The sequence below is a fragment of the Bufo bufo genome, chromosome 3 (genome assembly GCF_905171765.1).
Source record: "Bufo bufo chromosome 3, aBufBuf1.1, whole genome shotgun sequence".
In the NCBI taxonomy this organism is placed as follows: Eukaryota; Metazoa; Chordata; class Amphibia; order Anura; family Bufonidae; genus Bufo; species Bufo bufo.
This window is the reverse complement of record NC_053391.1, coordinates 556,170,625-556,184,627: the sequence shown is the minus strand read 5'-3', so window position 1 is coordinate 556,184,627 and position 14,003 is coordinate 556,170,625. Positions and strand designations below refer to the sequence as shown.

Genomic DNA, 14,003 nt, shown 5'->3' with positions numbered 1-14,003 from the left:
CGCTGTAAAACGCTCAAGTGAGAACCAGGGCCATAGGGAAGCATTGGTTTTCATGTGTTGAGCGTTTTACAGCGCGTTTGAACGCGCTGTAAAACGCTCAAGTGTGAACCCAGCCTCAGGCTACATTCACACGACATGACGGCCGTCACACAGCCGTTTTCCGAGCCATTGGGGCCTATTGGCCTATTCACTTGACAATTTTCTTAATAGCCTGTGAAAAATGGCAACATGTCAAAAATTACAACATGTCCAATTTTGGCCATTTTCACAAATCGATGGCCCCCATATGATTGAAGGGGGACATTTTTAATGGCCATGTTTTAAAAAGCATCCATTAGAAAAACAGCCTTTAAAAATAGTTGTATGAATGTAGCCTTTAACAGACTTGATCTAATAAAATCAATATATAGGGGTCTTTTTAGAATGGAATTTAACAATAACTATAAAGTCCACCCACCCTCTGCACAAGTGACACAAGGCAGTGTAGACTGACTGCACTACATATAGACAGGCAGCATACAAGACCTCAACCAGCCTATGTTCTTAAAAAAAACCTGGGTAGATTATTTAGCAAACTATCCGGTTAATTATTACAGACGCATCGGGCGGCTGAGATGACTTCTAGGTACAGAGGCAGGCCAGACAGTGTCCTCCATGACTTGTTTTCCCGAAGTCGCTGCAGGGACCCCATAATCTTGAGCGTCCGGCTGATGCCTCCCACTATGTCAGCAGTTAGTATTTGCATGTACAGTGGGATGCGAAAGTTTGGGCAACCTTGTTAATCGTCATGATTTTCCTGTATAAATCGTTGGTTGTTACGATAAAAAATGTCAGTTAGGGTCCATTCACACGTCCGTTTTTTCTTTCCTGATCTGTTCCGTTTTATGCGGAACAGATCTGGACCAGTTCTGTACCCATGCATTTTCAATGGGTCCTGGAAAAAAAATCGGACAGCACAATGTGTGCTGTCCGTTTCCGTTGTTCCGTTCCGCATGTCCGAAAAAATATAAAACTTGTCCTATTCTTTTCCGCAAAAATCGGATCCTGGTTCAATACAAAGTCAATGGATCCGCAAAAAACGGAAGACATTCGTATGTTATCCGTTTTATGCGGATTCCGTTCCTGGAAATTTAATTTTTATTTTATAAACTTTTATTCACTTTTTTTTTTCAATTTTTTTTCAAAGAAATCCAAACAACTTTATTTGCTTATTGAAATTTATACATACTACAAAGAAAAAAAATTTGGGGAATTGAGTCAGCACAACCTGTATATAGCTGCAGACCACTATGGCGAAATACATATACAAACGGAGAATACAAATGTGATCGCACTCTATATCCAGCATTCTGCCCTGCCTCCATGCTGGATGAGGCATTGGTGTACATTTTGGCCAAAGCGTAATAAGCCACTCACCACGTCAAGGTTGCCTCCATTTGAGTGGTCCCTAACGCTAGTTCCCACCTGTTCATGGGCCATGACAGCCACACAAAATCCAGGGAATGCAGGTCAGCGTGCACGCCAAGCACACTCTGCTTTTAACCCCGTCCCGTGCCGTGCCATTACAGCTTTCATCGGATCCAGGGATGCAAGTACCAACATGCACGCTGAGCCCACCATATACTTCTCCTGGAGCCAAATGACCACTGGTAGGTTCTATATAAGCTGACTCAGTTTTATACTGACTTTAAAACCAGCCTCCAGGACAGATTGACTGGTCAGGTGTGCATGACTCAAAGGAGATCACCACGCCTCCAATACATACTACAAAGAAAAAAATTTTGGGGAATTGAGTCAGCACAACCTGTATATAGGTGCAGACCACTATGGCGAAATACATATACAAACGGAGAATACAAATGTGATCGCACTCTATATCCAGCATTCTGCCCTGCATTAAAAGCAGAGTGTGCTTGGCGTGCACGCTGACCTGCATTCCCTGGATTTTGTGTGGCTGTCATGGCCCATGAACAGGTGGGAACTAGCGTTAGGGACCACTCAAATGGAGGCAACCTTGACGTGGTGAGTGGCTTATTACGCTTTGGCCAAAATGTACACCAATGTCTCACCCATCATGGAGGCAGGGCAGAATGCTGGATATAGAGTGCGATCACATTTGTATTCTCCGTTTGTATATGTATTTCGCCATAGTGGTCTGCACCTATATACAGGTTGTGCTGACCCAAATCCCCAAATTTTTTCTTTGTAGTATGTATTGGAGGCATGGCGATCTCCTTGGAGTCATTGCACACCTGACCAGTCAATCTGTCCTGGAGGCTGGTTTTAAAGTCAGTATAAAACTGAGTCTGCATATATAGAACCTACCAGTGGTCATTTGGCTCCAGGAGAGGTATATGGTGGGCTCAGCGTGCATGTTGGTACTTGCATCCCTGGATCCAATGAAAGCTGTAATGGCACGAGATGGGGTTAAAAGCAGAGTGTGCTTGGCGTGCACGCTGACCTGCATTCCCTGGATTTTGTGTGGCTGTCATGGCCCATGAACAGGTGGGAACTAGCGTTAGGGACCACTCAAATGGAGGCAACCTTGACGTGGTGAGTGGCTTATTACGCTTTGGCCAAAATGTACACCAATGTCTCATCCAGCATGGAGGCAGGGCAGAGTGCTGGTTGCAGAGTGCTATCACATTTGTATTCTCCATTTGAAATTTATACATGTTTCCGTTTTTTGCGGATCCGCAAAAAACGGATGACATACGGAAACATTTTCAGGAACAACGGATCTGCAAAAAACGGACCAAAAATCGGGATATAGAAAAATACTGACGTGTGAATGTAGCCTTAAATATATCATATAGGAGACACACAGTGATATTTGAGAAGTGAAATGAAGTTTATTAGATTTACAGAAAGTATGCTATAATTGTTTAAACAAAATTAGGCAGGTGCATAAATTTGGGCACTGTTGTCATTTTATTGATTCCAAAACCTTTAGAACTAATTATTGGAACTCAAATTGGCTTGGTAAGCTCAGTGACCCCTGACCTACATACACAGGTGAATCTAATTATGAGAAAGAGTATTTAAGGGGGTCAATTGTAAGTTTCCCTCCTCTTTTAATTTTCTCTGAAGAGTAGCAACATGGGGGTCTCAAAACAACTCTCAAATGACCTGAAGACAAAGATTGTTCACCATCATGGTTTAGGGGAAGGATACAGAAAGCCGTCTCAGAGATTTCAGCTGTCTGTTTCCACAGTTAGGAACATATTGAGGAAATGGAAGACCACAGGCTCAGTTCAAGTTAAGGCTCGAAGTGGCAGACCAAGAAAAATCTCGGATAGACCGAAGCGACGAATGGTAAGAACAGTCAGAGTCAACCCACAGACCAGCACCAAAGACCTACAACATCATCTTGCTGCAGATGGAGTCACTGTGCATCGTTCAACCATTCGGCGCACTTTACACAAGGAGATGCTGTATGCGAGAGTGATGCAGAGGAAGCCTTTTCTCCGCCCACAGCACAAAAAGTGCCGCTTGAGGTGAGCTAAAGCACATTTGGACAAGCCAGCTTCATTTTGGAATAAGGTGCTGTGGACTGATGAAACTAAAATTGAGTTATTTGGCCATAACAAGGGGCGTTATGCATGGAGGAAAAAGAACACAGCATTCCAAGAAAAACACCTGCTACCTACAGTAAAATATGGTGGTGGTTCCATCATGCTGTGGGGCTGTGTGGCCAGTGCAGGGACTGGGAATCTTGTCAAAGTTGAGGGACACATGGATTCCACTCAGTATCAGCAGATTCTGGAGACCAATGTCCAGGAATCAGTGACAAAGCTGAAGCTGCGCCGGGGCTGGATCTTTCAACAAGACAACGACCCTAAACACTGCTCAAAATCCACTAAGGCATTTATGCAGTGGAACAAGTACAACGTTCTGGAATGGCCATCTCAGTCCTCAGACCTGAATATAATTGAAAATCTGTGGTGTGACTTAAAGAGAGCTGTCCATGCTCGGAAGCCATCAAACCTGAATGAACTAAAGATGTTATGTAAAGAGGAATGGTCCAAGATACCTACAACCAGAATCCAGACTCTCATTGGAACCTACAGGAAGCATTTAGAGGCTGTAATTTCTGCAAAAGGAGGATCTACTAAATATTGATTTCTTTTCTTTTTTGTGGTGCCAAAATTTATGCACCTGCCTAATTTTGTTTAAACAATTATAGCACACTTTCTGTAAATCCAATAAACTTAATTTCACTTCTCAGATATCACTGTGTGTGTCTCCTATATGATATATTTAACTGACATTTTTTATCGTAACAACCAACGATTTACACGGGAAAACCATGACGATTAACAAGGTTGCCCAAACTTTCGCATCCCACTGTAGCTGTACACTAGGCCCCAAGAATGATTTTTTTCTGGTGGCCCTGGGCTCCCCAGATTGTATTCCCAATCACAATAATGCGTTCTGCACAAAACGCAGTCACTGACTCGTTCCCTTCCCGCTCTGATCTTAAGTTCACTGTAGAAAAGTAGCTTCTCCCTAACCTCACTGAATGCAGGCTGCATACACCTTCTTTTGGGTAATGGGTATGACAGCCTTAATATTAATCTATAAAACAGTTTTAACAAGTGTCCTTTGGTCAATGATGCAGAAAAATGTGACAGTCACAATGGCACCTGCGGCAGCAGAAACTGTCTATTTACACTGGCACTAGTTAAAATGTAATATGCCCAGGGTGCATGCTTTAAAGGGGTTGTCCACTTTTGTTATATTGATGACCTGTCCTTAGAATAAGATATCAATATCAGATCGGCGGGGGTCCGACTGCCGGCACTTCCGCCGATCATCTGTTTGAAGAGCGCTGTGTTCTCTGTTTACCTGCTACCTGTCGACATTGCAGTGGTGAGCAGGTGTAATTACAACTCCGCCATGCCATTCACTTCAATGAGATGACTGCATCCTATTCAATTGGGACAGAGAAGCTGTAAAATTACACCTGATCGCCGCTGCAATGTCGATGGGTAGCAGGTAAACAGAGAAGAGAACAGCACTCATACGAGCACTGCATTCAGCTGATCAGTGGGGGTGCCGGTGGTTGGGCCCCCCGCAGATCTGATATTGATGACCTATCCTGTGGATAGATCATCAATATAACAAAGGCAGACCTCCCCATTAAGGGTCTTTCAGTCTGTAGATATTGAAGACCTAGCCTCAGGATAGGTCATCAATATCAGAATGGTGGGGCACCCCCACTGATCAGCTGTTCTAAGCAGCCTCCGGCGTCGGGAACAAAACAGTGGATGGAGCTGGAAGCTGAAGGCTCTGTCCACTGTGTAGTAGGTGTGCGGGTGTACTGCAGCTCAGCCGCCATTCACTTCAGTTAACGTATCCCCACTGATCCTCATCCAAAGCTAGGTCACTAATATATCTACAGGCTGGAAAATCCCTTTCATGCACATTAACGTATTTCTTTTTCCATGTCTGTTCCATTTTTTTGCGTCCCGTATGAGGAACCATTGACTTCAATGGGTCCGCCAAAAAAAACTGAAATTACTCAGTGTGCATTCCGTTTCTCTATGTCCGCATGGCTGTTCCGCAAAAAAGATAGAGCATGTCTTATTCTTGTCCATTTTGCGGACACAGATAGGCATTGTTGCAATGGATCCACAATACGGATGTCACACGGACGTCATCCATATTTTTGGCGGACTGCAAAATACATACGCTCGTGTGCATGAGCCCTAGTAGGGAGTTGGGAAGATAACTCTATTAGGGCAACGACTTAAAGAAGTTTTACCATTGTTCAATATTGATGACCTCTATTCAGAACAGAAGAAAAAAAGGACCGGCACTCGCTGTTAGTATATAATCTTGTTGTGATTTATTGTCACATTCCAGTGACGCGTTTCGGCATACAATCTGCCTTTATCAAACAGTTTGATAAAGGCAGATTGTATGCCGAAACGCGTCACTGGAACGTGACAATAAATCACAACAAGATTATATACTAACAGCGAGTGCCGGTGTTCTATAAAAAAAAAATTCACTACCCTGTAACGCTGCTGAGGCTCCCGGCGCATGCGCAGTGTCGGCCGGTGTTCTGCTGAGAAGTACGGCGCAAGTGCATTGCTTCTCTACAACTCTGCTATGAAATGTCCCTACCCCGGCACACCTCTTTCCAAAGCTGGTAACCTCATATCCAGTGCAACCAGAAGTGACGAGGGTAAGGAAATTTTATGTGTAGGGAAATTTTATAGAACACCGGTCCTTTTTTCCTTTTATCTACATGGGACACCTTCCCTGGGACACACGCACTGCCACTCTATTTTCCACAGAGCCGATCGATATATTGCATACACTCTACTCAGGACAGGTCATCAATATCTAAACATCAGCTGTATGAAGAGGCCCATGCATTATACACTCACCTAAAGAATTATTAGGAACACCATACTAATACGGTGTTGGACCCCCTTTTGCCTTCAGAACTGCCTTAATTCTACGTGGCATTGATTCAACAAGGTGCTGATAGCATTCTTTAGAAATGTTGGCCCATATTGACAGGATAGCATCTTGCAGTTGATGGAGATTTGAGGGATTCACATCCAGGGCACGAAGCTCCTGTTCCACCACATCCCAAAGATGCTCTATTGGGTTGAGATCTGGTGAATGTGGGGGCCATTTTAGTACAGTGAGCTCATTGTCATGTTCAAGAAACCAATTTGAAATGATTCGAGCTTTGTGACATGGTGCATTATCCTGCTGGAAGTAGCCATCAGAGGATGGATACATGTTCTCATTCTGTTTACACCAAATTCGGACTCTACCATTTGAATGTCTCAACAGAAATCGAGACTCAGACCAGGCAACATTTTTCCTGTCTTCAACAGTCCAATTTTGGTGAGCTCGTGCAAATTGTAGCCTCTTTTTCCTATTTGTAGTGGAGATGAGTGGTACCCGGTGGGGTCTTCTGCGGTTCTAGCCCATCCGCCTCAAGGTTGTGCGTGTTGTGGCTTCACAAATGCTTTGCTGCATACCTCGGTTGTAACGAGTGGTTATTTCAGTCAACGTTGCTCTTCTATCAGCTTGAATCAGTCGGCCCATTCTCCTCTGACCTCTAGCATCCACAAGGCATTTTTGCCCACAGGACTGCCGCATACTGGATGTTTTTCCCTTTTCACACCATTCTTTGTAAACCCTAGAAATGGTTGTGCGTGAAAATCCCAGTAACTGAGCAGGTTGTGAAATACTCAGACCGGCCCGTCTGGCACCAACAACCATGCCACGCTCAAAATTGCTTAAATCACCTTTCTTTCCCATTCTGACATTCAGTTTGGAGTTCAGGAGATTGTCTTGACCAGGACCTCCCCCCTAAATGCATTGAAGTAACTGCCATGTGATTGGTTGACTAGATAATTGCATTAATGAGAAATAGAACAGGTGTTCCTAATAATTCTTTAGGTGAGTGTATAACAGCTGTGCTTGGTATTGCAGCCAAAGCCCATTCACCAATGACCAGTGAACATGATCGGAGTGGCGCAGCTTCTTCAGATAGCTTATGGGGGGGTCAGAAAACAAACAGATCTTGAGGCTAGGTCATCAATATTGTACACCCAGAAAACCCCTTTGACCTCTTAGTGACCACCCATACGTGTTTTTATGGCGGTCACTAAGGGGCCTTAGACTGGGCCGCCGCTTTTTTACGGCGGCCCAGTCTAAGCGGCTCTCACATGAGAGCCGTGGCCCTGCTCTAACAGCCCGGACTGGCAGTAGTGCCGATCTGGGCTGTTTAACACTTTACATGCCGCGGACTATGGCGCCCGCCGCATACAAAGTGTTGACAGAGGGAGCGGACTCCCTCTGTCTCCCATCGCACCCCGCAAATGTGATTGCGGAGTGCCGATGCGTGTGAAGGCTACCTGGGGTCTGATGTAGGCCCCAGACCAGCCTTCAGTAATTTCCAGCAGGCTGCGCCTCTCTGGCGCAGCCTGCTGGTCAATGTTAGAATAGCATTGCCATTAAAATGCAATGCACTATAGGAATAGTTATACGCTTTTTTTTCCATTGAAAATACGCTTTTCAATGAAAAAAATTGCAAAAACAAATAATCTTCCCCATATATTTGGTATTGCCGCGTCCATAACGACCTGGACTACATAAATATAATGTAAATTATCCCATACAGTGAACGCCGTAAAAAAAAAAAAAAAAAGACAGAATTGCTAATTTATTCTTAGTTGCCATGAAAAAACGTAATAACAAGCGATCAAAATGCGCCATTTACTCCAAAATGAAACCAATTAAAAATATAAGTCGTCCTGCAAAAATCAAGCCCTCATACAACTCCATAGAAATGAAAATAAAAAAGTTATGGGTCTTGGGAAGCAGCAATGCAAAAACATTTTTTCTTTAAAATTTTATTGCAAAAAAGTAGTAAAATGTAAAAAAAAACTATATGTATTTGGTATCACTGTAATTGTACTGACCCAGAGAAGATATTAGGTTATTTATACCGAAAAATGGACGCCGTGAAATTTATAACGTAAAAACGCAGTGGCAGTATTGCTGTTTTTCCCATCTCTCTCCCAGAAAGAGTTAATAAAAGTTAATCAGAAAGTTATGTTTACCCCAAAATGGCGCCATTAAAAACTACAACTTGTCCCGCAAAAAACAAGCCCTAGTAAAGCTACATAGACGGAAAAATAAAAAAAGTTATAGCTCTTGGAACGCGACGATGAAAAAAGGAAGAAAAACGCTTGGTCAGTAAGGCCCAAAACAGGCTGATCACTAAGGGGTTAATATTAGCCTCCCATTGGTTTTAAAGGAAATCTGTGCCGTAGATCATAGAATGAACATGTCCATTGTTGGCACGGAAACCATGACACCATGAGGTCACACCCGGATTAGCCCCATTGAATGGTGACCCGCAGCAGAGATCGGAGGGTCCGCCTTGGATTCACCTTTTCCCAGTGTGCCCTTGTGGACAGCCACCTCTAGGTGACATCCTCCCCAGCCACCTGCCGCACCTCTCATTAAATACTTACTTCTTAGGCGTTGGTGACGTCTTACTATATCTTGATACTTCCCATAACTGATATACGGAGAAGCGGGAACAAGAGGAGGAAGTCTGGATCCATTTTCTCCTACAAAATCAATGGTAAGCTATCAATATAAACGGTAGAACCACAGGTTACATTTACAGAACGGAGCCCGTTATCAGGGCACAGAATTCACATGCGCAGGTATTTTTGATAACCCTATCCTCTATGAATCCAGAGGGCGTTCTTCACATAAGGCAGTTTTGGGTTAAAAAAAGACATGTAAAGGTACATCCACACAGGGCGGTAATAATGCAGACAACCACATATAAGGCAAATTTCGCATATGCGATTTCCTTTCCAGTTTTGAGATCCGCCAGAGGATACGCGTCAGTTTGATTTAATAGAACCGGCTGCATCCGTTCCGTTTGTGAACAGTGAACAAACCAGATCCGGCACTAACACTATCGTAAGTCAATGGGCGCTGGATCTGTTTTTTTCCTGTCCGAAAAAATTGGATCCGGCACCATTGACTTATATTGTTTCTAGTACCGGATCCGGCCTATTTAGTTTCGCGAGCCGGACACAAAACCGCAGTTTGCCGCAGTTTTGTGTCCAGTCACAGACTGCAACAAACCGGAACGGAATGCATTCTGGTGCGCTGCGCTCCGGTCTGTTCCGTTTTGTCCCCATTGACAGTGAATGGAGACAAAACTGAAGCTTTTTCCTCCGGTTTTGAGACCCTCTGTCAGATCTCAGTGGCGGAAAGGAAAAAGTGCAGGTGTGAAAGTAGCCTTATATGCACTGTGGATTCATTTTTTCCACCCAAAGTCCAAAGATGCACTTACAAACAACTCATGTGAATGTATCCTAAGTCTATCCATAAGGCCTCATGCACACGGCCATTGTGCGGCCGTTCCGTGCATTGGGGACCGCAATTGCGGACCCCAATGCACGGGCAACATCCGTGGTCTGTCCGCACCGCAAAAAAATATGACATGTCATATTTATTTGCAGTGCGGAACAACGGAAAGAAACACCACGGAAGCACTACGTAGTGCTTCCGGTGTTCCATTCCGTGACTCCTTTCCACATCTCCAGAATTGCGGACCCATTTTAAGTGAATGGGTCCGCATCCGTGATGCACACGGCCAGTGGCCGTGGATTGCCGACCCGCCGTTTGCGGGCCACCCAACGGCCGTGTGCATGAGGCCTTAGAATGTATTCACAAGCTGCATATCAGGACATTCACTGATGAACGAGGTAACCTTGTAGGGTTAACTCAGCTGAATGTAATGATACCTTGCACTTAGTGATCTATTGCTTCATTATGGAGAAAATGTACATTTAAGGCTACATGCACATGACCGTATTGTGTTTTGCGGACCGCAAATTGCGAATCCGCAAAAAAAAACGGATGACATCTGTATTTCCCGGATCCATTGTAACAATGCCTAAAACGGACAAGAATAGGACATGTTCTATTTTGTTTTGCGGGGCTACGGAACGGACATACTGATGTGGATAGCACACGGTGTGCTGTCCGCATTTTTTGCGGACCCATTCAAATGAATGGGTCTGCATTCTATCCGCAAAAAAAACTGAACGGACACGGAAACAAAATACGTTTGTGTGCATGTAGCCTAACCCTTGGGATTACGGAGGTTTTTTCATTTTTCTTCCTTATCTTCCTTGAGACATAACTTTTTCATTTTTCCGTTCACAAAGCCGTATGAGGGCTTATTTTTGGGGGATAAGTTGTACTTTCTAATGCCACCATTTACTATGACATAAAAATACAATGTAGTGGGAAGCGGTAAAAAAAATTCCAAAGGGGATGGAATTGAAAAAAAAAACAATTCCTCCACCATTTTAAGGGTTTTGTTCCCATGGCGTTGCGTTTGCGGCAAAACTGACCCATGCCCTTCATTCTCTGGGTCAATACGATTACAAAGATACTCCATATGTATAGTTTTTTTTATGTCTAAATAGTAAAACTAAATGTAAACTTGAAAAAAAAACATGTTTTCACCATATTCTGACCCCCGATAACTTTTTTATAGTTATATCTACTGAGTTGTGTGGGGGCACATTTTTTGCGGGACAATATGTGGTTTTTAGTGATACCATTCTGGAGTGTGTGTGACTTTTTGATCACATTTTATGAAATTTTTTGGGGTAAGAGAAGCAATGTTATTTATGTATTTATTTTTTTATTATATGGAAAGGCGGGTGATTTAAAATCTATATATATATATTTTTTTATATAAGTTTTTATTTTACTTTTTTGTAATGATTTTGAAGCTCATATTTGAGCCTACAAAATCCCCAAAATGTTTTTATTTTGAACAATCATGGATTTTTAAAATCCAGTTATTGCTCAGGATTGCTCATTTCTTATGTTGGCCTGCCACCTAATGGCCAAAATAAGAATTGCAGCATGAATGCCCTCAGTCTCTTCAGCTAGGCTGAGGCTTCAGAGGATGCAGGTAAGAAGCCTGGAAGCGTGAGCTTCAGGGTTTTCACCCTTAGGCCCCATTCACACGTCCGTAATTTAGTTCCGCAAATTGCGGACCCATTCATTTCTATGGGGCCGCACGATGTGCGGCACGGCTCCGGAAATGTGGACCCGCACTTCCGGGTCTGCATTTCTGTTTCCGAAAAAAATTGCAATTGCATACAAGAATAGGCATATTCTATTAGTGCCGGCGATGTGTGGTCCACAAAATGCGGAAAGCACATTGCCGGTGTCCGTGTTTTGCGGATCCGTAAAACACAGTACGGACGTGTGAATGGAGCCTTAAATGCTGTGATCTCAATTGATCACGGCATCTAAAGGTTTTAAAGCGAACCTGTCACCATGATTTTGCGCACAGAGCTGGGGACATTGGCTGCTAGATGGCCACTAGCACATCTGCAGTACCCAGGTCCCATAGCTCTCTGCGCTTTTATTGTGTTTAAAAAACGTTTTGAGTGATATGCAAATTAGCTGATATGAGTCCTGTATCCGGAGATGAGTCAAGCGTCAAGGAGCCCAGCACCGCCCCGCGTCCTCCAAATCTCCTCCTTGCCGGCTGACGTCACAGAGCTGGAGCGCCGAAATCTCGCGATGCGCGAGCTAGCGCATGCGTAGTTCGTTCCCTGTGCTGATGCCAGCACAGGGAATGAACATGATGCCGACACTGCGCATGCGCTAGCTCGCGCATCGCGAGATTTCGGCGCTCCAGCTCTGTGACGTCAGCCGGCAAGGAGGAGATTCGGAGGACGCGGGGCGGTGCTGGGCTCCTTGACGCTGGACTCATCTCCGGACACAGGACACATATCAGCTAATTTGCATATTGATCAAAACGTTTTTTAAACACGATAAAAGCGCAGAGAGCTGTGGGACCTGGGTACTGCAGATGTTCTAGTGGCCATCTAGCAGCCCATGTCCCCAGCTCTGTGCGCAAAATCATGGTGACAGGTTCGCTTTAATTACCACAATTGGCATTACTGTAATTAGCTGCGGGTCTCTGCTGTTTGAAACATGCCATGTTTGCCTATCTCTCCAGCGATTAATCCATATGCAAATGAGCAGTTAAGTGCACTGACATTCTATACACCCATTGGTCCTCTGCTGGCCCCTCCCTCTCCTTCTTGATTGACAGGGCAAGGTTCCCTAAGACTCCATTCACACGTCCGCAACGTTTTTTGCGGATCCGCAAAACACGGACACCGGCAATGTGCGTTCCGCATTTTGCGGACCGCACATTGCCGGCACTATAGAATATGCCTATTCTTGTGCGGACAAGAATAGGACATGTTCTATTTTTTTCGGGAACGGAATTGCGGACCTGGAAGTGCGGGTCCGCAATTCTGTGTCCGGGCAGCACATTGTGCTGCCCCATAGGAATGAATGGGTCTGCAATTCCGTTCCGCAAAATGCGGAACGAAATTGCGGACGTGTGAATGAACCCTTACAGTCATCTCTCCTGGTCCTGTGAATCAAAAAAGAGAGGTAAGGTCTGGAAGAGGAATCTGGAGGAGCAAGGATGCACAGAGTGGCTTGGCCCCGCCCTCAGTGCACTTAACTGCTCATTTTTATAAAGATAAAAAATTACTTTTTCTCCAAAATGAAGCAAAGGAAAGGTATCATTACATACAGCTGAGCCAGCCCTACAAAGCATTGAGCCTGGTTTATCAGTGAATTTCCTATTGACTGGCTCCCTTTAAATCCACTGGTTTCTTTAGAAGCCTTTCCTGCTGCAGTGTGAACAAGGCCTGAAGGGTTAATAGTGATCAGATTAATACCCAGCAGGTGTGATAATGATCAGCTATGATCTGATCTCACATTGGACGCCAGCACAACAGGTGACAAAACAGCACTGACATGCAGATGGATCCGCACAAGTTATGAGTTACTACTATGAGGACCGTGTGCCTCTCACCTGCGATCTCATCTCTGGGGATCTGGGCGGCCCGCAGAGGAGCCTGATAACCGAGGCCCGTGATTCCGAAGAACGCCATGCCGAGAGCAACAAGGACGCGTCGCCGGTTGCCATGGTGAGCACGGGAGGCGCGCAGACGCGGGAAAGAGCCGTAACCATGGAGACCGAGGAGCAGTCCATAGGATGTGGCGCCTGCTCATGGCTGTAGCTAGAAGTATAGTCTGGCATCAGGCCGAGCGGAGCTCCCTCGGCAAATTGTCCTCCTCACAGTGTGTGCTTTATCAATGCCATCATGGTAAAACAAAAAACGCAACCACATAAGGGAAAAATCACACAAGATGGAAATGCTGTGCTTTTTTTTTTCCCAGCAGATTTTGCAAAATCCTGAGAAAATGCCACAGTGGGAAATCCGCATTAAAATCCCCAGGATATGTTCACACCACAAAAATCGGCCAGGTAAAAAAAAACTGGTAGATCAGCAGTCTGGTCTGCCGGGCGAGCAGCAGAAACACTGCCAAAAACATGCACAAAAACTCCATCGTTAGCCGCTCCCTATTGACGTCAATGA

General features: G+C 44.6%; 1 protein-coding gene across 2 annotated transcripts in view; it reads right to left on the bottom strand.

Annotated features, from left to right (window-relative positions):
• The window catches only part of TEX49 (testis expressed 49), a 29,372-nt gene extending 15,823 nt beyond the window's left edge, over positions 1 to 13,549 (bottom strand). The window contains exons 1-2 of one of the 2 annotated variants that reach the window (XM_040425504.1): positions 13,436 to 13,549; positions 9,015 to 9,113 (exon numbers count right to left, since the gene is read on the bottom strand). In XM_040425504.1, coding sequence (XP_040281438.1) covers positions 9,015 to 9,113; positions 13,436 to 13,514 — 178 coding nt within the window. In that variant the 5' untranslated portion in view covers positions 13,515 to 13,549. The remainder of the gene's footprint in view (positions 1 to 9,014; positions 9,114 to 13,435) is intronic. The other variant, XM_040425505.1, reaches the window with a different exon arrangement.
• Between the last annotated feature and the right edge of the window lie 454 nt (positions 13,550 to 14,003).